Source organism: Tachysurus fulvidraco, chromosome 2 (assembly GCF_022655615.1).
Source record: "Tachysurus fulvidraco isolate hzauxx_2018 chromosome 2, HZAU_PFXX_2.0, whole genome shotgun sequence".
In the NCBI taxonomy this organism is placed as follows: Eukaryota; Metazoa; Chordata; class Actinopteri; order Siluriformes; family Bagridae; genus Tachysurus; species Tachysurus fulvidraco.
The window spans coordinates 5,003,229-5,030,671 of NC_062519.1; the positions used below are offsets into that span (position 1 = coordinate 5,003,229).

General features: G+C 37.3%; 1 protein-coding gene across 5 annotated transcripts in view; it reads left to right on the forward strand.

Moving 5' to 3' along the window:
- Positions 1-2,460: 2,460 nt before the first annotated feature.
- Positions 2,461-27,443, forward strand: part of iffo2b (intermediate filament family orphan 2b) — a 35,209-nt gene continuing 10,226 nt past the window's right edge. For all 5 annotated transcript variants that reach the window (XM_047809964.1, XM_047809966.1, XM_047809965.1 and 2 more), the window contains exons 1-3: positions 2,461-2,876; positions 3,001-3,493; positions 26,742-26,802. In XM_047809964.1, coding sequence (XP_047665920.1) covers positions 2,870-2,876; positions 3,001-3,493; positions 26,742-26,802 — 561 coding nt within the window. In that variant the 5' untranslated portion in view covers positions 2,461-2,869. The remainder of the gene's footprint in view (positions 2,877-3,000; positions 3,494-26,741; positions 26,803-27,443) is intronic.

Below are 27,443 nucleotides of genomic sequence, written 5' to 3' on the forward strand. Positions count from 1 at the left end.
TACACACATTCAAGTACAATATGTTTTCTTTAATGAGAAACAAGAGATCAAAAAATGGAAATGAGCTGAAGGCCACTGTAAAAGAAAACCGGGCTTCCGTACCACCTCAGCAGTGCCACAGAGTGATCACCTCCATACCATGCCAAATTAAGGCAGTAATTAAAGCAAAAGGAGCCCCTACCAAGTATTGAGTACATATACAGTAAAGTAAAAAACTTTCCAGAAGGCCAACGATTCACTAAAAATGTTTTTTATTGGTCTCATGAAGTATTCTAATTTTCTGAGGAGAATTGGTGGGTTTTCGATAAATGTGACCCAAAATCATCACAATTAAAAGTACCAAAGACTTAAACTACTTCAGTCTGTGTTTACTGAATTTATATAATACACGAGTTTAACTATTTCAGTTGAATTAATGAAATAAATGAACTTTTCCACGACATTCTATTTTATTGAGATGCACCTGCACATGTGCCTCCTTGAGAAGGGGGACATTGTGGGCGCTGACGGATTTCAATCCATGGCGGCGTATTGAGATCATTCACATGCTCCTCTTATGTAGTTCTGGACTGATCCTTCACTTTCCTCATGAACATCCTTACCCCATTAGATTACATCTTGCACGGAGGTCCAGACCGAGGGTGATTAATGGTTATTTTGTATTTCTTCAATTTGTGAATAATAGTCTCCTTCTCACCAAGCTTTTATAGACAGTTGTTGTTAGGAGCACCTTCTTAAATTAATCTGTGTAACACATGAGTTTTTTCTGAATTTTGTGTCTGTTTTCTGTTGTAGTTTTTTTTCTGGAACCAAGCTTAAACCAGTGGCATTTATACATGTATGGAAATACCTTATGATTGTTAGCATTGTAAGAGGGTAAACCTTTTGTCAAAGACATTCGAACTGTTTTTTTCTTCTAGGCTCCGTGATGGCTTAAAGATGCTTGGTGTCTTAGATGCTCTCCAGAAATACCCTTTGCAAACGATGTGTCTTTTTATAAAGCCTAAGAAGGCTTTAACAGCAGCTGATCTGGAGAGTCTTTAAAAAAATATTATTCAATTCAATTCAAGTTTATTTGTATATGGCTTTTTTTTTACAATAGACATTGTCTCAAAGCAGCTTTAGAGAGCATAAACAAAGAGCAGACGGTAAACATAATTAATGATAAAGGAAATAACGAATAATAAAAGTAAAATAATTAATATTATATATTATATTACATATACATACATATAATATTACATTTTCAATTCTTTTCATTCTAAATATAGCATGCATACTTTAAGCTTTGTTAGTAGATGACATTAACTTTGAGGTTTCACTAAAACCTCAAAACCATCACATCAAGCTGACAAAGAGTGAGCATCTGTTATGCCTACTGTTTACATATCTAGCAGACATAAATCAAGATCATTAATTTGGATCTCTTTTTGTGTCCACCATACCATAAGAAAAATATCTATATTTTTTAGCCCCTAAACATTCCTGCTGTAGGTAGGTAGGGTAATATGGGTTTGTAATAGCAGATTTGGTTGTAAATTGTAAATAATTTTATTGTTATAAACTTTCAAATTACACTAGGTCATCTCATTGTATCCAAAAGAAAGATATTTGCAGGTTAAAAGAAATTTACATTTACCAGACACCCTTATCCAGAGTTACTTACAACTGAGCATTAAGGGCCTTGCTCAGGGGCCCAGCAGTGGCAGCTTCAGTGGCCAATCAGTAGCCCAACACCTTAACCACTGAGCTACCACATCCCAAATTTAACGAAGTCACCGGTCTTGCATCACTTTTCCATATTATGTCAATTCAGCAGCAATAGTAATCGGTATTTTTTCTTCTTGCTCTAATCCTGTTTTTCACAGTTGAGAAAGATGTCTCTCTGGAAGAAATTCTTGTTTTGTTTACTGTATGTGACCGCATTCCTGTACTGGGTTTCTCTCCAAAGCCATCTCTTGAGTTTATTACCCATTCACGATTTGATTCTTGGCATACCAATCCATGTAGAATACGCTCATTTCAAATCTGACATGGATTTTGCTATACACAACTCCCCAGGGTTTGGAAGGGCTTGAGAGATTTTATCTTGGAGGGCTTATAGGGCTTTTATTTTGCTTTTTTCAATTCTGAAGTAAAAATGATGGAATGCAGTTTCTGTTAGGACTGTTTCGCATATTTATTTTTTCTGTAAAATAATATATGAAAAGTTCAACATCATAAGCAAATGTTCAGTGTTTATTTCATGCCAAGGTTTGAGGTTCTGAAGTAACTTTTTGGACTTGCTCATTAATCTCAGATGTTGTTGGGCTGGTCTGGTGCATAGTGTTACTCTCAAAGCTAACGTCCTATGTATTAACACCACAAAAGATGTAATTTGCTGGAACCACAACAATGAGGAGGAAAAGTACACCTCGTACAGTTAGAGATAAAACTCTCATTTCAAGTCCAGAATGGATTTATTTATTTATGTATGTATTTATTTATCTAGCTGGCCTTACATGGAGGTAAACTGAGCAATCTGGCAACACCTCGCGTGTCTTTTTTTGCGCGTGAGAGTGAGTGTCCGGTGCGGGTGAGGGAGGGGGGCGGAGCGGTTCATGCGGTAACAGGGAGCCGGTTAAAGAGCTGTAATAAGATCCAGAGGCGCTGTAACAGTTTAGATATCAGCGCGAGGACAGTAACGTGCGCTACTGAACACCGTGTTGTACCAAGACCTCCTGAACACTTTGACTGCGGCAGAGCGTTAAAGGAGCTCCGCGGTTTGAGCCGATACTTTCCGCCGCATCCCAGCGCAGAGAGGATGATGATGATGATGATGGTGAGTTGACACGGAGTCGACTCGTCTGAATCAACCAAGTCATGTGTTATGGAAGGTATGTGAATTTTTAACATTGCGACGAAACAAGACTACCGACAACTATGGTGACATCACGTTCACTCGGTTCTCCGGATCTGGACACTCTCATCTCTGACCTCCTGGTTCTCTGCCTGTTCTAGCGAGCTCGGATCAAACCATGAACTCGCTCCTGTTCGGAGACACGCTATCCGCCGGGATGCTCGCCATGCTGCCCGGAAGCGGTTCCGGCGCGAGCGCGCTGCGGGATGACCTGGGCTCCAACATCCACGTGCTGAAGACGCTGAACCTGCGCTTCCGCCGCTTCTTGGCCCGCGTTCACGAGCTCGAGCGCAAGAACAAGGTGCTGGAGAGCCAGCTGAAGCACGCCGCCGAGAGATTTACCTTCCGTCCGCTGTTCATACGGGACGTGGCCGTGCAGACCGACTCGACCGAGCCGAGGCTGCCGGGCACCATATGGAGCTACACGCACGTGCGGCGGCGCGGGGAGCGCGTGGAGACTTTACAGGGGCCTGGAGTGTCGTGGTCGCACCCGGACGGCGTAGGCGTGCAAATAGACACAATCACACCGGAACTCAGGGCGCTTTATAACTTTCTGGCCAAAGTCAAGCGCGAGCGGGACGAGTACAGGAACAAGTGAGTTACATAAAAAAAATAATAATAAGAAAAATAAAACATTATTTATATATAAAACAACAGTTATGGCACCTTTAAAATGTTTTGATAGGTTGCGCCTGAGGTGAGAAAATAAGTTATAGCACTTAATCATTAGAACACGTTTTATTTTCATTGGGCATTGTATATATTTGTCTACTCAGCATCACACCCATATGTTTCCTAAACATCCCATTCAACATGTATCCCCCTTTGCTCTTATAATAAGCTCCAATCTTTTGCAAAGGCTTTCCATTTGATGTTGAACCAGTGCTGTAGAGGTTTGTGTTCATTTAGCTACAAGAGATTTAGTCAGATCAGATACTGATTTCAGACAAGAAGGTCAGGTGCAGTTTATGTTCATGTTCAGGGCTCTGTGCAGAGCTCACACGCTGGACTCATAGAGCTCATGTGCAGGACTCATAGAGCTCATGTGCAGGACTCATAGAGCTCATGTGCAGGACTCACAGAGCTCACACGCTGGACTCATAGAGCTCATGTGCAGGACTCATAGAGCTTATGTGCAGGACTCATAGAGCTCATGTGCAGGACTCACAGAGCTCACACGCTGGACTCATAGAGCTTATGTGCAGGACTCATAGAGCTCATGTGCAGGACTCACAGAGCTCACACGCTGGACTCATAGAGCTCATGTGCAGGACTCATAGAGCTCATGTGCAGGACTCATAGAGCTCATGTGCAGGACTCACAGAGCTCACACGCTGGACCCGATTTGGATTCCATAACCATAGGTGACTTGGCTAAAATAATACTTTAAATTTGTGTCATGAAACTTAGTACAGTGACAAATATGTATTCAGTCTGCAAAAAACAACATTTATCTATTCTATAGTTTATTAATTTCTAATTAATACAAATGTGAAAGCCCAGCATCATATGAAGCCCACAATGCACTAGAGTTGGTTTGTGTGTAAAAGAAGCAACAAGGGATGCAGAACATCCATAATGCACTTACAGGTTATATGTAATTAATTACTCAGCTTAGTAAGGTCTCACCTTGTTAAATAGTCAAAATCAGTGTCACTGTGCAATGCAAGAACAGCCTCAATTTCTCAACATGTGGCAATATTAATTACTTCCTTCAAGATTTCGGGACTTTTTTATTCTTGAGCTAAAAATGTTTGCTTTTTCACAATTTGCAGTGCAAGTTTTGAAATGTTTAGAAATCTCGATCAACCGAACTAACTTGGTGCGTTCAGCAATTCTAGTGCGTCAAGGTCGCAGAAGTGTATTGCATTTGGCTGAGTTACCCTGTGTGAACTCACTACTCGCGCTAAAACTATGCGAAGAATGACATTTGAGAGATAGTTTATGAGTTGGTTGGCATTTTGGACCTGAGGCTAATTTTACTCGATAATTATAGTACAACACATGTAGAGGTTTTTATTTCAGGTCTAACATATTTCCTGTCTGAAATGGATTTGTGAAGTAATAGGTGTTGTGTAATAATCCTTATTAGTATGCTGAAAAGATTCAATCTCTTACGTATCATTTACAATGAATCAACTGACTGAACATTGTATACCTGAACCTTATATATGTATATATTTGGAGTGTCAAACACCCACTTTTTAAATATTGAGTTTTTTTTTTAATTATGTCCAGGCCATGTTGAGTTTTCTTTGTTGAAAAATTAGATAAGGGCCTGTTTCTTTTCAAACTGTTGCTCAGACTTGACAACAGCATGACATTTTTAAGACATATCCACCCTCGTCCACATACCTTAGCTCACAGACACTCATGATTTGACTCTCTTTGTCTTAATTGTTAGCTCTGGCTACATCAGATGGAAGACATTTGATGCCTGATAACTTAAATCTGCTTGAACCCCAATTAGAGCCTCATGATATTTTACCATAATCTCATTCCTCTGCCTGGACCTACGAGGCAAACAAAGCTTACAAGAAATAAACCCTTGAATCCACGAATTAGCAGTGCACAAGCTACATCCCAAAATTCTGAAGGTTTCTCAAATGACATCTTAATAATGTAATAATCCTGAGTTGGTGCTTTTGATTGGTTTTTATTTTACCTTCGATCCTGTTTAAATTGCAGACAGTCCATCAGACTTATTGACTCTCCTGTGCAGCATGTATAAAAGCTGTACATGCTTTAATATTAACAAGCTGGTAATATTGTCTTATGGTCTCAAACCCCCACTGTGTTTGTTCTGTCACCACTCATATGCTTCAATAATGTGTCTTCATGACGTTAGTATGACTGTTAAAGTAGGAGAAGTCCAGGGACGTACTGTAGGAATGGGAAACTGACCCAAAGCTTTGTGTTGCCTCTGTTCTACATTTTTGAGGTCAGTGATTCATTACAGTGGGAAATCTTGGCAGCAGGACAATAAACAAGTAACTGAAATCTGAAAAGAAACTTATTCCTTCTTGTAAGGTTCTATTTAAAATTATTTTAAAGTCTAAAAGTTATAATCTGTGTTCTGTTTGAGGTTTCTGTGTTGTTTTTGCCTTCTCCAAATTGTAATTGTGCTTTCAATCACGGTTGAGTGCATTTCTAAAGAATTACAAAATGCCGATTTAGGCAAAGACCCAACACAGAAGGAGCTTTGTGTATTGTTAGGCTTTATTTATGGCCCTTATTGAACGGCTGCTATTCGTTTTGGAGTTTATATCCAGCTGTCTGGAGATCCTTTCACTGAAACTTTTTCTCGAAAGGTTTGCTTGGACTATGACATGCTATATGCACAGGAGATCTCTTAATTTTGTCTGCAATCAACCAAACACAATGGTTGAAAATAGAAAAATTCATTTGCTGTATGTTTTCAGTAATTCAAAATGTACTCCCAGATAAGGCTGATAGGACCTCAGCTGTAAAGTACATAGTTAAAAGGATGTGAAAAGCTGACATCGCCATCACACACATGTAGTGCTTTCGCAAAAGTTGGGAGTACACAAAATTGTATATAATGTGTGAGATTTTTCTGGCACTAAATGCTCCAGACCTGTTCCAGCATGTCGGCGTTCCTGTGCATGACTTGCCACAGTTGGCATGGAAGAACTTCAGCCCCAAATTCTGACCTCAGAACATGAGGACAACTTTGGGATGAATTGCACCAGACCTTCCATCTTCTCTTTGAGTGCCTGTCCTGACTTCTTTTGTCCGAATGAACAAAACAAACAAAAAAAAATAGATCCAAACAACTTATCAGTTTCTTATAACAGTTATAAGTTATAAGTTTTACATGTTTTTTTTTTATAACAGCAAACAATTCAGAATAAATGCCCATGTTGTTATTTTTCTAATTTGGGCACATATTGGTGTGATAGTCAGATGTCCACATATTTTGGCTAAGCATACATCACTGACATGCTTACTGATTTATTGTGGTTCACTTTATTGTTCAGTTCATTTAGAGGAATGAATTGTGAGAATGAATTATGTCCCATAAATCTGGCATGTGGCAGTATTTCATATACATTTGAAGTCTTAATTCTGATTGGTCCATAGGTGTTGAAACAGCAGCTCTGTCTGTAGATCCAGTGGTTGCATGTGAAGGATATGTTTTGTTTATTGTTTTTTTTTCCTTTGGGGTATGTTTTGAAATCAGCACTCAGTATTAAAGCTATAACATGAATGATGTCAAGATGGCGGCGATTGTGGTTTGTGTTTCTCTGGATTACATCTTTATGTGTCTGATATAAAACTTCGAGAAAGACAAAACAAGGCTGGTGAAGGAACAACAAGTGATAACTACTTGTATTCCACTTTACTTATAACTAAACATTTATATATAATTTTGTTTCAAGATTGTTGGGTTTGAATTTAAAATGAAAACCCAACAAATTAATTATTTTTTTTTACATAATAGCTAAAGTATCACTTAATATTATTTTTAAAAATAGTTCATCTGCAGTTGCTGTTTTCTCCCCACATTTCTTTACCATTCTAAGAAAATAAATGAATCTCTGTTACTGACTAGTAATTACTATATTGCAGTGTGTTTTATATGTGCTCACATATTAATTACAAGTGTATGAACTTTAATGCACCATTACTCTGCGTGAAATAGCTAATGTAAGAACTCAGTAGACAGTGGTAGTATGAGGGTAATGCAGGCATGAATAAAACATCCCAATACTAGCTGACTGTCTTTAGACTGATGAGTATTTTGAGTAACCACAGCCTGAGGTGTTCTTCTGAGCCATTGTAAGAATGTACACACACAGATCTGAGTGCAGCTCCAAAGCTGTGGTTGTCCTTAGGTGTCCTTAAATGGAGCCGTTATGAATGAGATTTCATTTTAATTTTGGTGGAAGATTAAATAATGCATGCCTGAATGATCACACAGAGTTCACAGAGGACGTAAGAGAGAGCGAGTGTGTGTGTGTGTGTGTGTGTGTGTGTGTAAGTGAGTGTGGGGGGGTGTTCTGCTGCTGCCTTTTCATCATGGCATGTGCTGACTCACTGGCAAAAGCAGCTTCACTACACGAAAAGACTCAAAAACCTGGGACTGAAGGAGAAGAGAAAGAAACTTGAGTGTGTGTGCTGTTTTGCTTATACTTTATTTAAACATGTGTGAGTTTGTGTCGTGTCCCAATAAGCCGTTGCTTCCTGAATAATGGCTTTGTCCATACCGACACTCTTGGCTGCATTGCCGTGCTGTTGACTGGAGCCTGTGCCAACATCTGCTGTTCTTGGTCTAATTAAAGAGAAATGTTTGAGAGGCTATTTAAAAGCCGGAGTTCATTTTATTTTGCTCTAGAAATAGCTAAAATGGCTCAAAAACCTTGATTAATAGAATAATTTAAGACAAAAACAAATGTACACAACCTTTTGCTAGATTTCAAATCAAATGATCTATAAAGTTAATGTAGCTAAGAGTTACGTGAGGCGTATGGCAACCAATTAGCATCAAGCAGACTGTCTGGCAAAATGGTCACGAAATGATTAATATTTAGTAAAAGCTTTTTTTTTAGGTACTAAGGCACTTCAGGCAAATTCCTATTATTTTGTCTTATTGAGTTATTTATGACTTAATTTTTGACAGCAATATCAAATTATGCCATCGCGTGAGTTATTCCACAGCGCTGTCAAATTCTCAATTCTGATTGGTCTAAGAACATGTCTAATTGTTGATACAGTGACGTTTTCTGTAAGGACATGTTTGTTTAACATTTATAAAAAAAAGACTCGGTGCCTTATAACTGTCAGAAGTGAATCATGGGAATGTATTCAGGATGGACAACTTGGCGTGTTTTTTATAACATGACAAACTGTATGTCTTAGTAACTTGAGAGAGAGAGAGAGAGAGAGAGAGAGAGAGAGAGAGAGAGAGAGAGAGAGAGAGAGAGAGAAATAACAGAGACATCATAAAGGAATGAAAGTTTAAAGTTTCTAATAAAAGCAGAAACAGGAACTAACATTTACAATTATAAATTATATAATTAATAAATTATGTAATGTGTTGTTAATTAAAAAATGTCTGCAAATTGCCAATTTGGGTGCAGAGAAGCCTGCACTTGACTGCACAGGTGAGATGAAAACAATAGGTAAATGTTTTACAAGTCTATTAGTTTCATGATGAGGAATTTTTTCAACACGTCAAATCTGCGTCTCTTCCAAAGGAAAAGAAAATCAGAAACCAGTCTCAGGGAAATCAATCTCAGAAAATCACTGCAGCAAAATAGAGCAGTTTTGTGTAGTTTGGCACGTGCCACAAAGCAAAGACAGGTTTTCTTTGTGTGGAAAAATAATAGAATAGAATTGTATATAATTGTATAGAATTCTTGTTTAGAATAAATTCAGTGCTTATAAAATAAATATATTACAACTCAGTGCATTGTTTAATACAGCAATGCTCTGAGTATAGATTCCAGAAACACCATTTAATTACATCACATTGGCTCTCATGCAATCTTTTCCTTACTCTGCTCTTTGCTCAGCGAATCTTTTTATTTTTTTAAATTCGGAAAGTTACTCTAACCATACAGTTACTCTAATCATACAGAAGATCAGTTTAACTTTCTGAAATATCTGTAAATGGAAACATACTTCCACCACTGCTGTCATTGGCATTGGTCAGCTTTTCCCGTTAGGGATCACCACAGCGAATCATCGGTTTCCACCTAACTTTATCCTCGGCATCCTCTACTCTCACGCCAATTACCTTTATGTCCTCATGTAACACATCCATACTGTTTATCTCCTTTTTGACCTTCCTCTTGACCTCTTACCTGGCAGTTCCATCTCCAACATACTTCTACCAATACAACCATCTCCCTCTGTACATGTCCAAACCATCTAATTCTATCCTCTCTGACCTTGTCCCCGAAACAGATAACCAGAGCTGTCCCTCTGATGTGCTTGTTACTAATCATGTCCATCCTCGTCACTTCTAAAGAGAACCCCAACATCCTCATCTCTGCTACCTCCATCTCTGCCTCCATCATGTCTTTTCCTCACTGCTACAGTCTCTAAACCATGCAGCACAGCTGCTCTCACTACTGTCTTCTACAGCTTTCCTTTTATTCTTGCTGACATTCTTCTGTCACACAACACTCACCAATCTATAATTTATGGCTTTATTTGTGCATGAAAATATCCTAGAATGTGTCGAGTCTCTTCCAGCAAGACATCTTGATGGTTATTTTCAGACTTTCATACAGAGACATTTCTATGTAAATATCCAACATGTCTGAGGTAAAATGTTGCTATTTTCAATGTTTGCTAGCTATCTAAATCGCACCAGTCTTTAGCTAGCATAAATCCACTTAGTGCTAATGTCACTGTGACTAGGCAACTGAGAACTTTAACATATGTGCTAAACATGTGTTTTAGCTTTTTAGCTGCAGTAAATTGTTAGAACACTCACTCACTCACTCATTATCTACCGCTTATCCGAACTACCTCGAGTCACGGGGAGCCTGTGCCTATCTCAGGCGTCATCGGGCATCAAGGCAGGATACACCCTGGACGGAGTGCCAACCCATCACAGGGCACACACACACTCTCATTCACTCGCACATTACGGACAATTTTTTCCAGAGATGCCAATCAACCTACCATGCATGTCTTTTGTCCGGGGGAGGAAACCGGAGTACCCGGAGGAAACCCCCGAGGCACGGGGAGAACATGCAAACTCCGCACACACAAGGCGGAGGCGGGAATCAAACCCCGACCCTGGAGGTGTGAGGCGAACGTGCTACCCACTAAGCCACCGTGCCACCGTGCCCCCCATTGTTAGAACAAATGCTCAAAATAAAACCCACAATTTTACTCTACATAAAATCTTAGTGCCTTGGAGGAAGATTTGAAGATTCAAATCTTCAGCTCTTTATTACTTTTCAGTATTTCTTATCATCATTCTTTAAAACACCACAGTAGTTTAGCACTCCCTGGTTGCCAGTCAGTTTGATTGTGATGTGAAAGTTGCTAGCATCATCTCACTCCACTGGCTGATTACATTCTCACAAGTACAAGTGCACAGAAGTAAAGTGATTGCTTCCAGTCATATTTTTAAAACTTCTGTGATGTCGGTATTTGATTATGCCTGAGCACAATGTGGAAATCTGTTCCTGGCGTGCAAAGTGGATTTATTTACTTATCCCTGTGGAAAGCATCAGAGTACAAAGTTGTTAACAGAAACTGTTATTTAGAATGAATTCAAGTAATCTGGGTGAGGCTTAGGAACTTGTTTTGACATTTCTTGGCATCAATCCAATATTTTACAAACATATCAGGATTTTCCTAACACAAGACAAAATATCTGACAAAGATTCTTTATGTTATGTAATACCAAACTGTTTTCATTTAATTTATATTCATGTTTAAATTATTTGTGCCTAATATAGCCTTTATTATTTTTCTTTTTTTAGATGAAATCTATTTAATATTCACTTACATTAGGACTGTACTGTAAGACATGCCTTGTATTATTTAACATATTTTTACGAGATTATTACATTTAAAAGTATTTTAAAAACGTAAAAAAAAACAATGTATTTTTTTCCTATAGATTTATTTTTAAGTGCTATGTGAGCCATTTAACTAAGCAAATGGGGGAACCTGCTGTTTACTTAGTGCCTTGCACGGTTTTTATGAAGTCATGTGTTTTTGTTCAGATTTCAGTGCTTGTATTCTGCATATACCTAGATACATGCTTGGAGGAGAGCACTATGTAGCCTCTTACATCATCAAGATTCAACAGTTACACAAATCAGGACCTCAATTTAGCTTTTTGTAACTCAGTCAATGTACTTGCAATAAATAAAAATTCTCATATATTTTGTCAATTTGTATTAGCACCATTAACAGATTGTCTTTTTTTTTTTTAGATTTAAAACTTATGTGGAAAGTCAAAAATCTCTCAAATTATTTTTTTCATTTTTTTCACTGTTCGTGCTGAACAGTATGAGACTTTTTCAATGTACATAGACTGTTTTTACCTTATCACTTGCCTGTGTCTTGCAAAACCCAAAGCTGTTCCAGACACAGAATAATAAATGTATTGTAATTGGCTTGTGGTTAAGCTGTGTAACCCTTAACCAAGCTCTTCAGAGCCATGAACGTAATGGTAGTCTAAAGAAAGTGGCGAAGTCTGACTGATTACTCCTTTCACCATTTTTTTCTCTCTAACAGCTTTTTGTAGGGCTAAAAGAACATCTGTGAATTTATGGTCATTTTTCTATTGAAATGAGCTGAATTGAATTAGAATTACACATGCATGAGTGGGCACATATACACCCAGCCCATAAAGGCTAATAATAAATCACCTGAAAAACATCTGGCCATTCACATAATAGAATACGCCATAAGAGGACCAAATATACCATCTGTATCACTGTCATTTTGTATGTGCAATAGGAACAATGTTTGCTAAGCCTATTTGATGCTTTCATTTCAAAACATACCCTGCTTTCAACACTTTTTAAATGTGTGATGTGATGCTGTGTTTTTCTTTCACTCAGACACTAGCAATAAAGCCATCTTGAGTATTTAGTACACAGGTTTTACACCGGTTTAGACATGTTGCAGTATTAAATACTAATCTTTGACTTGTTTGCAGAACAGTCTTGGATTTCAAAATAAACCAAAATATACAATGTAGTTACAACAGGTAGGAATGTAATTCTGGGCCTGGTTGATGGCTCATGCTTACTGTTTCTTCTTCATTTTCAGGTTTATTGGCCAAGTGTGTTTACACACACAAGGAATTTGGTTCCAGCTGTTTGTGACTCTCAAAAGTATAGACATAAATAACACGGAGTTTTATCTCAGTCAGGTCCAATTCTAGCCCATGGATTTAGTTTTTTATTACATTGAGATGTACAGTTGTTAAAGATTAGTAATTTGATTTATTGAGTTACTGTAGCCTTTCTATCAACTTAAATCAGTCTGATTCCCTACTCTACTCCATGCCCTTTCGCATTTATACAAAATAATAGTTTAAGAACAGTCAGCACAATTCAATATATATTTTTCTCTTTATTCTTTAAGCACAGAACATCATCTACTAGCATTACCTTTCAAATGTATACCAAAATTCCAGTGGTTGGAGCTCATCAAACTCCTCTTATAAGCCTAATAATACCAGTCCTTAACTATAAGATGCTCAAAGAACAGCACTCTTATGCCCCTTTTCCACCGAGACAGTTCGAGTGCTGGTTCGGAGCCAGAGCCTAATTTAGAACCAGTTCTTTCTGTTTCGACCGCCAAAGCACCGGCTCCGAACCAGGAAAAGTGGTTCTTAAGTAGCACCAAAACGTTGCTGGTCTAGACTTAAGAACCGCTTGTGGGCGGGGCTACTGTTAGCGCATTTGATAATGTACCTTAAGTATACTAATGTCTAATACACTTTTACTTTACCGCGATATGATACATTATCAGCACACATGATAGTAGGTAGCTACATGCTAAGGCTAAATTTTTTTCTGTGTTAACGATAAAATAACGTTATGTACTTTATCGATTACAACCGTTTATACAGATTACATGGAGCTGCACGTACACGTTTTATTCGCCGCGTTTGGGTGTTAATGTAGGTTCGCAAAGCCATGAGCATTAACAGTAAAGCAACATCCGCCATTGTTGTTGTGTTTGTGTTTGCCGCTGCTGCGCTAACGTTGCTGGGACACGTGACACGTATACAGTGAAGTCACACTTGGCGCTGTGATGGCTCTCTAGCCGGTGGAAAGGCAAATCGGTTCTTAGAAGGTTCGCCAGTGGAACCAACTTTGAACCAGCACTAGCGCTAGCTCTGAACCAGCACCCGGTTCCTTCCGGTGGAAAAGAGGCATTAATAAGCTAATCCAGCCTAAAACACAATGAGCTGTCTCCGCCTCAACACAATGAGTTGTCTCCTCTGGGAGGTGCTTAGATATCGGACTTTGGCAGATGTATCTATTAAACACACGTCAGTGTGCCTAATTAAGCAGTGATAAAGAGTTATGTCCGGGTGCAGGCAACATTTTGTCTCGGTCGGAGGAAAGATTATCGATTTCACAGTCCCTGTGCTTTTTTACTGCCGTAACGTTCAAAAAAATGTTTATAGTTGCTGTAGCTGCAACGAGATGTGCTTGCTTTGACATGCAGTGATATGAATCAGTGTGCAGTTTACTGTTTGAGGTATTCTTTAGTCCAGTGCTGCAGTCAGCATGGTCTAGAAGATTGATGCGATGTAGAGCCATTGCCCACTCAGCACTGTGTGTGTGTGAGTGGTTGGGCAGAAAGCCACAGAGAAAGCAGTGCAAAACTGCAGTCAATCCAGGGCATGTGTATCAGTGTGTAGATGAAGATTTTTCAGTTTACATCATATAATTTGTAAAATTAAAATAAAGTGTTTCAATGAAAACATAAATAACTGAGCAGTCTGACAATGAGAGCGCTGAGGTTCTTACTGTGCATATTGAGGCTGTGTTGCTAATTGTGAAGAATAAGCTAAAAGAGGAATTAATGCTGAGGTCACTTAGGTGAAGGCTATTGATTATCATGTGTGTCTCGCACCTCTGAGTTGTGGGTTTGATTCTTGTCTCCTGCCTGTGTGAGTGGACTTTGCACCCCCCCCTCCCCGGGTTCCAGGAGTTTTCTCCAGGTTCTCTGTAAAAAGACATGTTGTGGGCTGAATGGCTTCTCTAAATTGCCCATATTGTGTGAATGTTTGTGTGAGTGAGATGGGTTGGCACCGTGTCCAGGGTGTCCCCTGCCTTGTCCCCCAAGACCTCTAGGATATACTGTAGGTTCTCTGTGACACAGTGTAAGATACTCAGTACAGAGGATGATGGAAGGATCTTACTGCTTCTATTATTTATTTATTCAATAGACTGAAATAAAGAAAAAAACATGCCGAAATAATGTTCTAATGGTAGAAACAGGGGAAATCCACATGTAGATCAGTGACTTTAATGCAGGAAAGTCTATAGCGTGTGCTAGGAGCATCGGTCTTGTTATTCATCAGCGCAAAGCAGGTGCCACTCTGGGCTTGTGGACATGGAACAAGGCCTGACACGTGCCAGCTAATCTCCTGCACTTCAAATAACCCGGGTGCAGCTCAATCAATCAATCAGTCAATAAATAAATAAATAAAAGCCTTTCCTCCTTGCTCTAAGATCAGCAACTTCGTCAAACTCTTTCCCTTTCATGAATAATTAAAGCACATCAGAATTTAGCTCTTTGCTTTAGATCAATAGACATAAGAGTAACATTTTGGAGCTTTCTGTAACAGTCAGTTTTATAGCTGAAAAGCATGACTAGCATGCCAAGGCTAGCTAGATCCCTTGAGAAACATTAAGCATGTTTTTTTTCTATCCATGTACATAAATTTGCCACCTTGGGAACTGTAATTAGATGAAGAAGAAGTGGTTCAATCAGTAACTACTGATCGAGCTGCCCCACAGCAGTCTGCTAAAAATATATACTGGATATTATTAAGGAATATTTCAAAGCTTTACAGAATCTCTTTTACCTCAGGGTTACCATTATATTCTGTGTTTTAGACTTGAGTTTCAAATGTTAAAAAAATTGAGACCCTTAGCTCAGAGATCTTGAAATTTTTGCACTTTTTGGTTCCTTAGTAACATCGACTTGGGATAAGGGAACGAATCTTTATAGCTGCTATAATCAAGTGATAAGTGGGATAATCCATCAAATATAGCTATAGAAAGATAGCAAGTACATGTTTGATAAATTAAAATGTCCAGTGGTTGGAAAGTGGTATAAGAGAAACTAAGCAATTGTGGACATTAAAATAATTAACTTCGATCTGGTAACAGTAACTAGTTTTGGATCAAAATGCATTATACCACCCCGATGCTGATTATGTTACTATAATAGCATTTAATTATTTAATTATTTATTTTTATTGTAAACAGTGCTTGGTTTTCTTTTAGTTTCAGAGACATTTACTTTCTGGGGCTTCTTTATGCTAAATATAGAAATCTATTCTACTGCTCATTTTACTAAAGGTAAAATTGTCAAGGAATGTGGGGATAAAAGCAGACCCAAGTATAGGGATAACAAAATAAAAACAGATTTTATTAACAAAACATAAAAAATAAATACAGGAACCGAAACACAGAAGCCGACAAAAAATAAGGACTCCGTGAAGCTAACCGCAACTAAAGCTTACTTGGGTTTATTTTTGCAATTCTTATCTGTTACCCAAGGAAACAATCAACAATCAATGGTTAAGCAATCAAGGATTTGCTTCCTGGGGTTAGTTTGTGCTAAAAAAAATATATATATATATGAAATGTGTTGGCACACAGGATGTAAAGGAATCTTTATCAATTTAGATATACAGTATGTTACCCAGGGTTAATTCTCCTGGACCTTTTAAAGAAGATAAAATACAGTATAATCTTTCCAGATGCATGCTCAGACATTCTGTAAAATACTGACATGACTGAAATCCCAGAGCTAATCTGATAATAATTACTTTGCCCCACTTTGCTGTTTAAAACTAATTAAATCTAAATACTGCTTAAGATGCTAAAAATAAATTAAAAAAGAAGTACCTTCCTGATATTAACGAGTGTCTTAAACACTGTCCATATTTTTTTTATTAGTTTTTTTACTGTCCATATATAAGTTTTTTGGTAATACTTATCAGTTACCAGGGAAAAAATAAAACAGAAGATTTCATTTTTGGGTTATTTTTATGTTTTGTTATAAAAAGTTAAGAAGAAGGAGAAGAAACGATTTCTGAGATCTGTAAATACTATTGTTTTTATCTATAGCAGGTATCCAAAGACAGCTGATACAAAAATTGCCAAAACAGTCAGATGGACAGTTGAAGGTTATAAATTGTTTTACTTCCAATATGAAATCCAAAAGGAACACTGTCCTTGGTTTGTAATTTGGATAAATGTTGCGTGAGATGGAGTTTACAAGTCACATCACAAACATTCCAAATTATGCAGGCTTAGGCTTGACTTGGGTTGGGACTGAGGTGTGGCACTAAATTTGTGAGTAAGTTAGCTTCAAATCGGTACTGCACCCTGTACTGGTATGAAATGGACAGTTATATGCCACACATACGCACCCACAGACACACAAATAAAACACTTCTAAATAATACTTATTCACTATGACATTTATAGTCATTTTCACTTTCAGACTAGAACCCATTTTCCAGCATAGAGACAATGAGTTCACAAAAATATGAGCAACGAGGCAGGTCACAGATGAGACATGCGAGCTGTTGTCATAGTGTTACCAAACAAAATGCCAGGCTGGACATCAGCCAGCCACCCAGTGAGCCGAGTCCATTAATCAGAGACGAAGCCCAAATGTCATTCCTCTCTCTCTTTCTCTCACCGCCTGTTTCCCCCATCCCATCTTTCATTCATCACCATCTGCAGAAGCAGTTGCGTCTTAATGGACTGCTACTGTATGAAACGCTGTCTGAGACACATTAAGGATATTCCGATCTTTTAAATAGCTCAACATTTCATTTACAGCTTTTAAGGAAATAGTGTCAACTTCGTGTCAGCTCAGATGGAAGGCTATTAAATGGCTTTCAGTGTTCTCAAACATGTGAGGAGACTGAAACACAGAACCTCCCTGTGCGTCGTACAGCAGACACTTCATACGAAGGACATCCAGTGACCTTAATGCTGAAAGAGCTTGCAATGTGATACTCGCATGCCTGAGGACTTTCTGTGGCCAGACATTTGTCTGCTGGCTGAATGAACTGGAAACCACAATAAAGCTACACAATTAACCAGATTTAAATTGGGATTAACTATTTTGTTAGATGTTGTTCTTTCTAAGTCCAGTGCATTAATGTATAAACCCTACATTAGACTGTAGGTTTTTTTTTTTTTAATCTCACAGGGATGCTGGCAGAGATGGAAACTATAACTATATTCTTTCATTTTTTTGTTACATATACATTTGAATAAAGTCAATTCCATCTGCATTTTCACCATTTGCAGCACAAAATCTATTGTATTGTGTCTGTTATATATAAATATATGGACTTCTTCCATTTTGAAGTGACCTATAGAGACCCACTGTTAAATACACATACAGTGGCATTAACACACTTGAAAGAAACAGGGTATTGAAGACCCTAAAGTGAAAGATCAACATCCTGCCTCATTGTCATTAAGCACTTCTTTTAACATGTGGATGATTGAAAGACTCTTTTTTTATCTTTGCAAACAGTTCTTAGAATGGGTTAGTACTCGGGACTGACATGGCTTTACTGGTCAAAGACTATCCTTTGTTGATGATTCAGAAGCATATACAAGCGATCAAGGCATTCCTGAGTGTAGAAAAACACTCACTGCCAGGCATTTGTTGGCAGTCCTTGTGGTGAACTCATTTTGCTGCTCTTTTTAATCCTGTCTGTGCAGGAGTTCCAACAAACTTTCTGGTCCACCCAGATTAACCGATTAATGCAATTACCTATTCAGGGATGTTAAATCATTATCACTACTCTTTTGTACATGTTGCTCCAAGCAGAGCCATTTTACATTCTCACACAGATATGTCTCAGGGTTTGGCAGTTTTCTAGCCACAGTTACAGGCAGTAATGTGTTTTCAGTAGAAATGGCCTTTGATCAGAGAGCTGTCAAAACAAGGCTTCGTGACCACACCTCGTCCCACCTGTTTGGAAAGGTATATCTCAGAGCCAGGAACATATTCGTTCAGGGTGTGGCGCTCATAAAACGGCTTAATGTCTGACAGCGTATAGCTCAAGGGGCGATGAGATGGTTTGGTTAGGTATACCACAATGTTTAGTGATGAGTTTGTACTGAGGAAATAAGGTGTGGACTGGGTGTTGTAGGCATGGATGTGTAGGTGGATTTGTGGAATAGCCTGTGAATATGAATTAATCCTTTTCTATCAAATTAAATCATTCCAAAACCATTATCTAACCAAAATAACAGTTAAAGGAATATAAAAGCACAATTGTAAGTTAAGCAACCTATATCCAAATCCATATCCCACAATCAATCAGAGAAATTATGACACGTGTGTGTGTATATATATATATATATATATATATATATATATATATATATATATATATATATATATATACCCTCCATTGAGGACAGTTCTGCAGGAAGAAATGCCTTGTTGAGGAAAGAGATCCGATGAGAACAGACAGACTGGTTTGACTTTCACAAGAAGGGTACTCTAACTCACATAACCATCTTTACAATTGTGGTGAACAGAAAAGCATGTCAGAACCATGATGCCAATGTCAGAACCATGATGGACTACAACAGCAGAAGATCTCGTCAAATCCTGGACAGGAATTGGAGGCTACAGTGCACACGGGCTCGCTGAAACGTGACAGATTTAAAAAATAAATAAATAAAAATAATATTTGGATAATTACATGACTCTGCAGGAGGTAAAACTCCAGTATGTTGTCAATATGTCTTAAACTTTGTTATAATGATTCAGATTCATATTTATAATTTTTAAACACTTGACAATTAATAAGAAATAATTACATGATTTGATTTGGTCCAAAATCAGTCACTCGTTTCAGTAATCTCAGATCAAAAAATCTGAACAAACTCACTATTAAAAAACAAAAAAAACATTATTTTTATTAATGAAATGCATAATGTTTAATTTTTGGAAAGCTCATTTTTAGTCCTATTTTACCTCCACACACAAATTCCTCACTGCTTTTGATTCCCAATCTGATAATGTTGGCTCCCGTATGATTTAAAATCTCTCTGGAGCTCCACCCTTTTCTCAGAAGGCTGGCACTGCCAAGGTAAAAGGGAATTCCATTCGTTTCATTTCCCCTGGATCTGTATACTGGATCACCTATTGTAGATGTGTGCTTTGTTTGTTTTCCCCTATGCTCCATGTTCAGAGGAATCTGTTTGTATCCTGTCCTGAAGGTGTGTCCAGACTTGAATGGTCTTGCTTTTGTGCCCTGGTTTGCAGGCACATGAAAGAGAAAGTCTCTAGGCAAGGAAAAAAGCATCATGTCCATGTTATGCACGTTGTTATATTATTTAAGGATTAGTTATTTTAGAAACATTGCTGCAATATCGAAATGATCTAATCCAGTCAAGCCCACACTGATCATTGTCTACTGAACAGCTCATTCCGATTCAGGATTAAAGGATTTGTGTATACAATACTAAGGTTATATAAACTACAGCTGTGTCTTTAATACTAAAATTATCCAGGAATATTAGTTTGAGCTAGGAGTTATTAAAGCCTGGATTAATAATGTGGTTTGTTATTAAATACTGATGCACTGGAGACTTTCTTTTTCATGTGGCCATAAAAACTAGGATGGCCTCAAGGCCCTCTAACAGCAGTATGAGCTTGTAATAACATTGAAACGCTCCAAATGAATGTTGTATATAATGTGGTATACAAAAAATTAGGCTAGTGAGAGCATGGGACATCATTCACACAGCATATATTTTACTGAAAGCTGATAAGTCTGTGCCACTCATAGCACACGTTCCATTAAACAGATTTCCTTTCAGTGACACTATACAGCTGAAATACAGGTTAAAATTGTTTCCGTGGAATGTTTGGAATACATGACCTCTGTATGACAAAAAAAGTTTGTTTTTTTTATCATGGGAATCATGAATCGTGCGAGTATAAGGAAATACTTCTACTCCCTACACTTTGTCTCTCTTAGTTCATCTACATAATTGCACCAAAAGCTCATGAGCCCATCAGCTGTCCTCTAAGTACTTAGTGTTATTGATACTTTTGGAGATTTGAGGTGGAGGCTATTTTCTTCTGCTCTATTTAAAGTGCTCTAATTCTGACTTGTCGAAAAGGGAATCTTGCCGTAACAAACTATGACCATTTGATTTAAAAAAAAGAAAGAAAAAAACGCCATTGTGTGCAATAGTAAGTTTTGTAAGATTGTGACATTATAGGAGATCTATATTAATACTATTGGTAAACATGTAGTTATCATAAGAGAGTAAAACCAAGCTACCATAGTAGAACAATAGGGAGTGATATTTGACATATAGAGTTGTAGCACCATAATATAGCATAGCAAACGCACCACAGTTGAAAAACTGAGTATTATAGTAAAACTATAGAGTACAAGATTATAGTTTCTTAGGATACCACACATAGTAGATCCAATGTTGTAGATCCAACATATACCTCAGTAAAGCAATAGGGTGTCATATACCATGGGTAAATATAGTAGTATACCATGGGGAAAATGATAGAGCACTATAGTAAAACTATAGTGTTCACTAGTAGAACCATTGGGAAAACCATAGGGTTTTATAGTAGAACCATTGAACATCAAAATAGAACCATTGTATCATAATGAACCCAAACTAGTATATGCAGTAGGTCATGGAAGGACTCAAGTTTGTCCTCAGCTTGTCCTTTATTAGAACAAATCCAGAAATCAGCGTTACCACATAGGCAGGAGGCGTGAAATGGGGTAATCCATAATCACAACCGAATATGTAAAAGTCAAAAATAGGAAACCATTGAACACAGACACTATTATACACAGCATAGGGAATTCAGAACTAGGCAAAAGGCCATTCAAACTTGATTACAAAAGCAGAACATTTTTTACGAACAAAAAGGATAAGATAATCAAGTGAAAATAAGGGACGCAGAGCAAAAGTGAGGAAAAAAGGAACTATATCAAAAGCACATGGCACTAACACATTCGTCTCCATGAGAACCATCACACATTTGAGGAGGACGTAACCGTACAAGAATTGTGCTTGGTTAATGTTCTTACTATAAAATACTAATTTTTATATAAAAATAGGCAGAGCCTTCTGAACATGAAAAATAGAGTAAGGTCAGAGTGTCAGGTCAGAGTAAGTGTTACTAGAAATGGACAAGAATACAGAAAGAGATATTACAGCTTATATCTGTATAAAAAAGCATTTAGATCAATTTAGTAAGTCCTAGTTGTAATCTGTTGGAGCAGGGAGGTTTTGTCTCACCTACACTTTCTCCAGACTGAATATTCATTAACACTCTGCATGTGTCGCAGCCTCTGTGGACAGAACAGATTCCTTCAGGCTGTCTGCATTACACCTAATCAATAATGAACAAAACCCTCATGGTCTGTCTGTGTGTGCATGAGTATGTGTGTGCTTAATAAATGGATATGGGGTTTCACAAATTCAGTATGGAGAGAAAATGTGGAATCGAAGCAGTATGGAAGCACACTTGGGCTCTCCATAAACTATATCCATGTACAGTATCATGACCCAAAACTGCATTGGGATTATATATTTCATGTATTCACTCGGCATTCATTACAAATGGGGTGCAATGGGATATGGTGGTGCTTGAATTTTAACTCACAACATTTCAGTCATTACAGTAACACAGAACCATAATCCTGTAATTTCTGCCTTATGCCCTGCATCCGATATTTCCATTAAGAAAAAAGAGCCAATTCCATTAAATAAATGAGCAGTTAGGTAGGTTAGTTAATGACTTTAATATTGTTTGATTGGTAAACATGTATAAGTGTGTATTATTTCTGCACAAATTACTTTTTTCATTTTAGTTTAAGAAATTTCTATTGACTTATTTCATAAAAATATTGCCATTACATACAAGAAATATGTCAGGAAACAGGAAACATACAGAAACAATATGATTCCTATTAACGCTCTCTGTAAGGGCAAAAAAAACATTGACATAGAATGAAAAGGACGCCTGACAGGAACATGACGCTTATATTTTTTCAAGTAAATGCTAATAACAATATAAAAAGCTTCTCTTAGACATCCTTAGCTGCATTAGCATATTCATGGATGAGGTATTTACATATCAAAATCTGGCCTACTTTTTAAAAGTTTTGTTTTATTGTGGTAAAAAGTCTTTAATCTCTGGTGGTTAGAGGCATGCCAGTTTGTTTTACAGTGAAAAAAGACATACTGTACTGTAGCTTCTTTTATCACGTTTAGCCAAATATAGTGATTTATGTAGTGTTACTCCATGCTAACTCATTAGCTGATTGTCCAGCAGAGTAGCTGATGGCTAGCTATTTTATTTATTTCACTTGAAACCTATAAAATATACTTTTCTAACTTTTTCTCTTCCTTCTGACATTTTTACAGAGGAATAAAAGAGAAATCTTTAATCAAGCATTAGCTTTAATCCTCAGTATACATACATATTAGCTAGCATAAAAAACACTGCTATATTAATAATGTTCTCCTTTTATCTCACTCAGTTAAGCTCATACTTACTCAGCATGCAATCTTTCCCAACTACTCAGATGACTTTGGAATTTTTGGTCACCCTCACAGGCAGTTCCGAGTCCTTGTAAGGTGACTCTTTGTCTATTTACAACTCAGACAAGAAGGACAGGCAGTCCAGAGCTCCTTATAAGCAGTGTGATGGCTGAGAATTGAATGATTTCACCATGTGCTCACCAGTTTTAGGGTTCGTCGTCATTCCAGACTAGTCTGCTTTGCAGAGCTGCTCTATCTTAAATATTGTAATGCTAGCAACCTTCAGAGGTTATTTTATGAGGCCAACTCATTTAAAGAGCTATTTTACAAGGTTTCATCAGAAAAAGTTTGAGTTTCTGTCAAATATTAATGTAAGAAATTTCATTTAAGTTGTCTATATTTGTGTATATTTATTTCTTTGTGATTTTAGGTTATTTTAGTTCTTATTAACCGTTCTTGCCATGAAGATAGCCTCGGTAGCTGACATGGCAGTAAATTATAGCAACCAACCAACCTAGTAACCTTCAGATGATTGATTCTTGATAGTTGATCAGTGGCACTCATCAGTGGTAGTGGACAAACCTCTGGGTTGTTTATTGTTGATCGGAGACATTACTTATAATATTTTCATATTTTTTAAATTAATAACACACTATTTCAAAATAGTTACGTTATTTAGATTTTTCAAGACAGGACGTAAATAATTTAAAAACATTTTATTTTATTTGACACGCTCTGCATTTTGGATGATCTTGTTAATTCTGCATATCGTTATTACAACTTTATATTTAATATTTTTAACATTAAATACTATATTTAATATTAGTTTATATTAATAATAATAATTGCTAAAATTGCTCTGTAGTAGCTGTATCTTCACTATTATTGTAAAAAAATGGAAAATTGTAAACCTTCCACTGCGGCTGTAATATTTATCCCTGACAATTTCGATCACGCTGTACACCCTGGTGCTCATATTACATTCAGTCACAAAAGAAATGGTGCTAAGCTGCTGTGTATGTGTGTCATGACGTGATTGACTGGAAATGATGTAACTGTGAACCTCAGTGACCTTAACAGCTCATCACGCCATAGCTGTGTGTGATTTAAACATGGCTCAAGCAGCTGAGACAGCACTCTGGACACAAGTCTCTGAGTATGGTTGCAACCTTTTAGCACCAAAATTAAGGGACATGGGCCTGATCAATACATTGTTAGACGATACTATTGACCGATCATATGGATTCCAGGATTTATTGAACTGTTGAGGATTAGAGTGATGTAAGAATCACGTCTTTGTAAAGGTTGTGTTAGGAAATAATAAAAGATTTTGTCTTTTGATTTGAATTGGTGTATTTTATGCACATTGAAATTAATTTCCTTCCTATTATTGATTCTCTTTTGGAAATAAATTGTAAAATAGAAGTATATTTTCCTTTTTTTGTTTTGTTTCAAATACATAAGGTGTACATTCTTTTGCACTTAAATGCATACTGCTGTTTATGCTGTTTGTTCCTTTAAGTGAAGAGAATCCAGGAGTCATATTCAGTAAAGAGAATCAATTCAGTTAAGACAGTTCCTACTTATTTTATTAACATTATAACTTATATTATCAGAATATTCAGCTCTTGGTTTTAAATCTTAGATGGATGATGAGAGAGTATTGTTATGAGTATTTATAGAGCATGCATATATGGTTAAAGACAAAAACTCTGGAGCTTATTTTTTTACTTTTCTGTGGTTTTACATATGACTGGTTCTCTTTTAGATTAGAACCAAAAGGCAGAACAGAGAGTGCAGGCTTCTGTTTCAATCCCGTGAATCTCTTGTGGTTAGAGGTTCGTGTGTGTTTTGTGGTCCAGTCACTCGTTCAGTTCTCAGTGAAAACAGAGTAGCAAGGCTTATCTGTATGCCGACACTGCAGATGCTACGCTGCATCTTATGGGACAGTGTTTACTGTTTGTGCCCCATGGAAACAGACAGTCCTCTTTAAAGATGCAGCCCCGATATATCACTCTGTGTGTGACAAGAAACTTGATGAGCTATTTTGGTGTCTCCCATGTGGGTTACCATAGCAACCCGGGGCTTATTCTTTTAAAATGATCTGTCTCAAAGAGTCCTGCTACTTAGGTGGTCAGGAAATGCTTCTCTCTGCAAAGCTTGATTAGTTGCTTCTTTACTGCCACCAGCTCCAGCTTTAGTTTGGTTTTATAATGGACATTTTGAGGCAAATGATCTTACAAGTTGTTTCTTCACTGCATTGCAGGTTGTGTGTGTGTGTGTGTGTGTGTGTGTGTGTGTGTGTGTGTGTGTGTGTGTGTGTGTGTGTGTGTGTGTGTGTGTGTGTGTGTGTGTGTGTGTGTGTGTGTGTGTTTGTGTATTTCAAAGGGAAATTACTCAACATGCGGAATTAAATCATGACTCTTAAGCCATTTCATGGGCAATTTAAGTGCTTTCTGAACTGGAATTTCCCTAACAGAAGATAAAATCCCTTATTTATCCACTGAATATTTAAAGTACTTTCCAAGCATGAATGTCCAACATCAGACTGAACATTAAATGTTTCAAAACAATTCCTGTGGCTTTCTGATTCAGAGACTGTTTGAGATTTAATGCATTGCAGCACTAGGAAGAGAGATTTTCTGAATGAGCGGATTCTGTGCTAGTCAATGCACCCGTTTTTTGCTTTGTTTTCCATATAAATGCAGAATCTGTCATGCAGCTCAATCTTTGGATGAACCCTCTGCCCTCAGGCTGCTGATTCCTGGTCTGTTCTGCTGCATCGAGATTAAATTACACTGTGGCCTGATAAACAGACTACAGACGCCTGGGCTTCACCACCTTGAGCCATTTATACCTGCTGGGCTTTAAGTCCATGTTTAATTCTCGTGTGCTCTCCAGTGAATAGCAATAGATATCCTGATGTCTGAAACACTCATATTTTCATCTCTTTTCTAATCAGTAGAACCCATATTTATGGAACAAGTATTTTCCTGTGCTTAGGGAACCTCCTTATAGCAGTGTAAATAACAGATGGATGGAAAACGAAACATTGCTCACTTTTAGAACCTTAAAATAAATAAAAATTTAGGAAAACTTTTATTAATTAATTAATAAAAGGTCATTAATGAATTTTATTAATTATAAGAGTATGAGGAAATACAAAAATGTATTACATTTATTTTTTTCAATTTTTCAAGCTCAGAATATCAAGCTTGAGATGAGGTTCTTCTTTAATTTCAAGCATTTATTTCTAGAAAGCTGCTCCGAATGTAAAAATATTTTAAGATTGAATGCTAATGTTTTTAGTTAAGATCATTATTTAAAAGGCAAGATTATTGAGGTCATATGATCTTTAATATGGATATACAGTAATTTGATTTTTAAGGTTTATCAAAGACAATATATAAAGCAGAATCTTTCAAAGAGTTGTGTTTGAGGAAAAAAAATATTTGTTATAAAACAAATGTAATATGGTGTTAATTGTCTCACTTGGGCTCAAATGCACATCTGTTTTAAGTACATTGGTCATGCTCTCAATTCAGGCGTGTGTTGTGTTGCAGGTGGCAGGAAGAGCTGTCTAGACGAGAGCAGATGGAAGCGATGCTGGAGTCACTGCAAGAGGTGAAGCTCACCTTCACACTCGCACACACACACACACACACACACACACACACACTCTCTCTCTCTCTCTCTCTCTCTCTCTCTCTCTCTCTCTCTCTTTCTATCAAGACATTTGGGTTATTTACTTTTAAATATACTTTTATATATTTTGGTAGCACATTATACAGCATCACAAACCTGTTAGCAACCTCAGCTATGTAGCTCAATTGAGAAACAAAAAAGCAAATTTCAGACTAAATATATCACAGCTGACTAAATACAGTTAGGAAAAAAAAAAATATATATATATATATATATTTCACTGTATTAAAAAAAATTATATATCATAAAATTAATCGCTCAAATAAATAGTTATTACCCGATCATCCAAAAATCATCCAACACACAAACCATGCTGGATTTTTGTCTCAGTTTCTCTAAGCTACAGTGATGTGCAGTAAAGTTCTAGGTAAGGCCAGAGGTAAGACAACCAACACCATAAAGAAATCTTGCACACATTACGAACCAACCCCTGCATCTCTCACCCGACTGGAAATCAATAAACTTCGCATCTGTTTGTACAAGTGTGTGGTTCGGCTCAGCAAAAAAGCATGAAGAGACTATTCCCATGAGAGCCTCAAGTTCAATATAACCTTTAACAT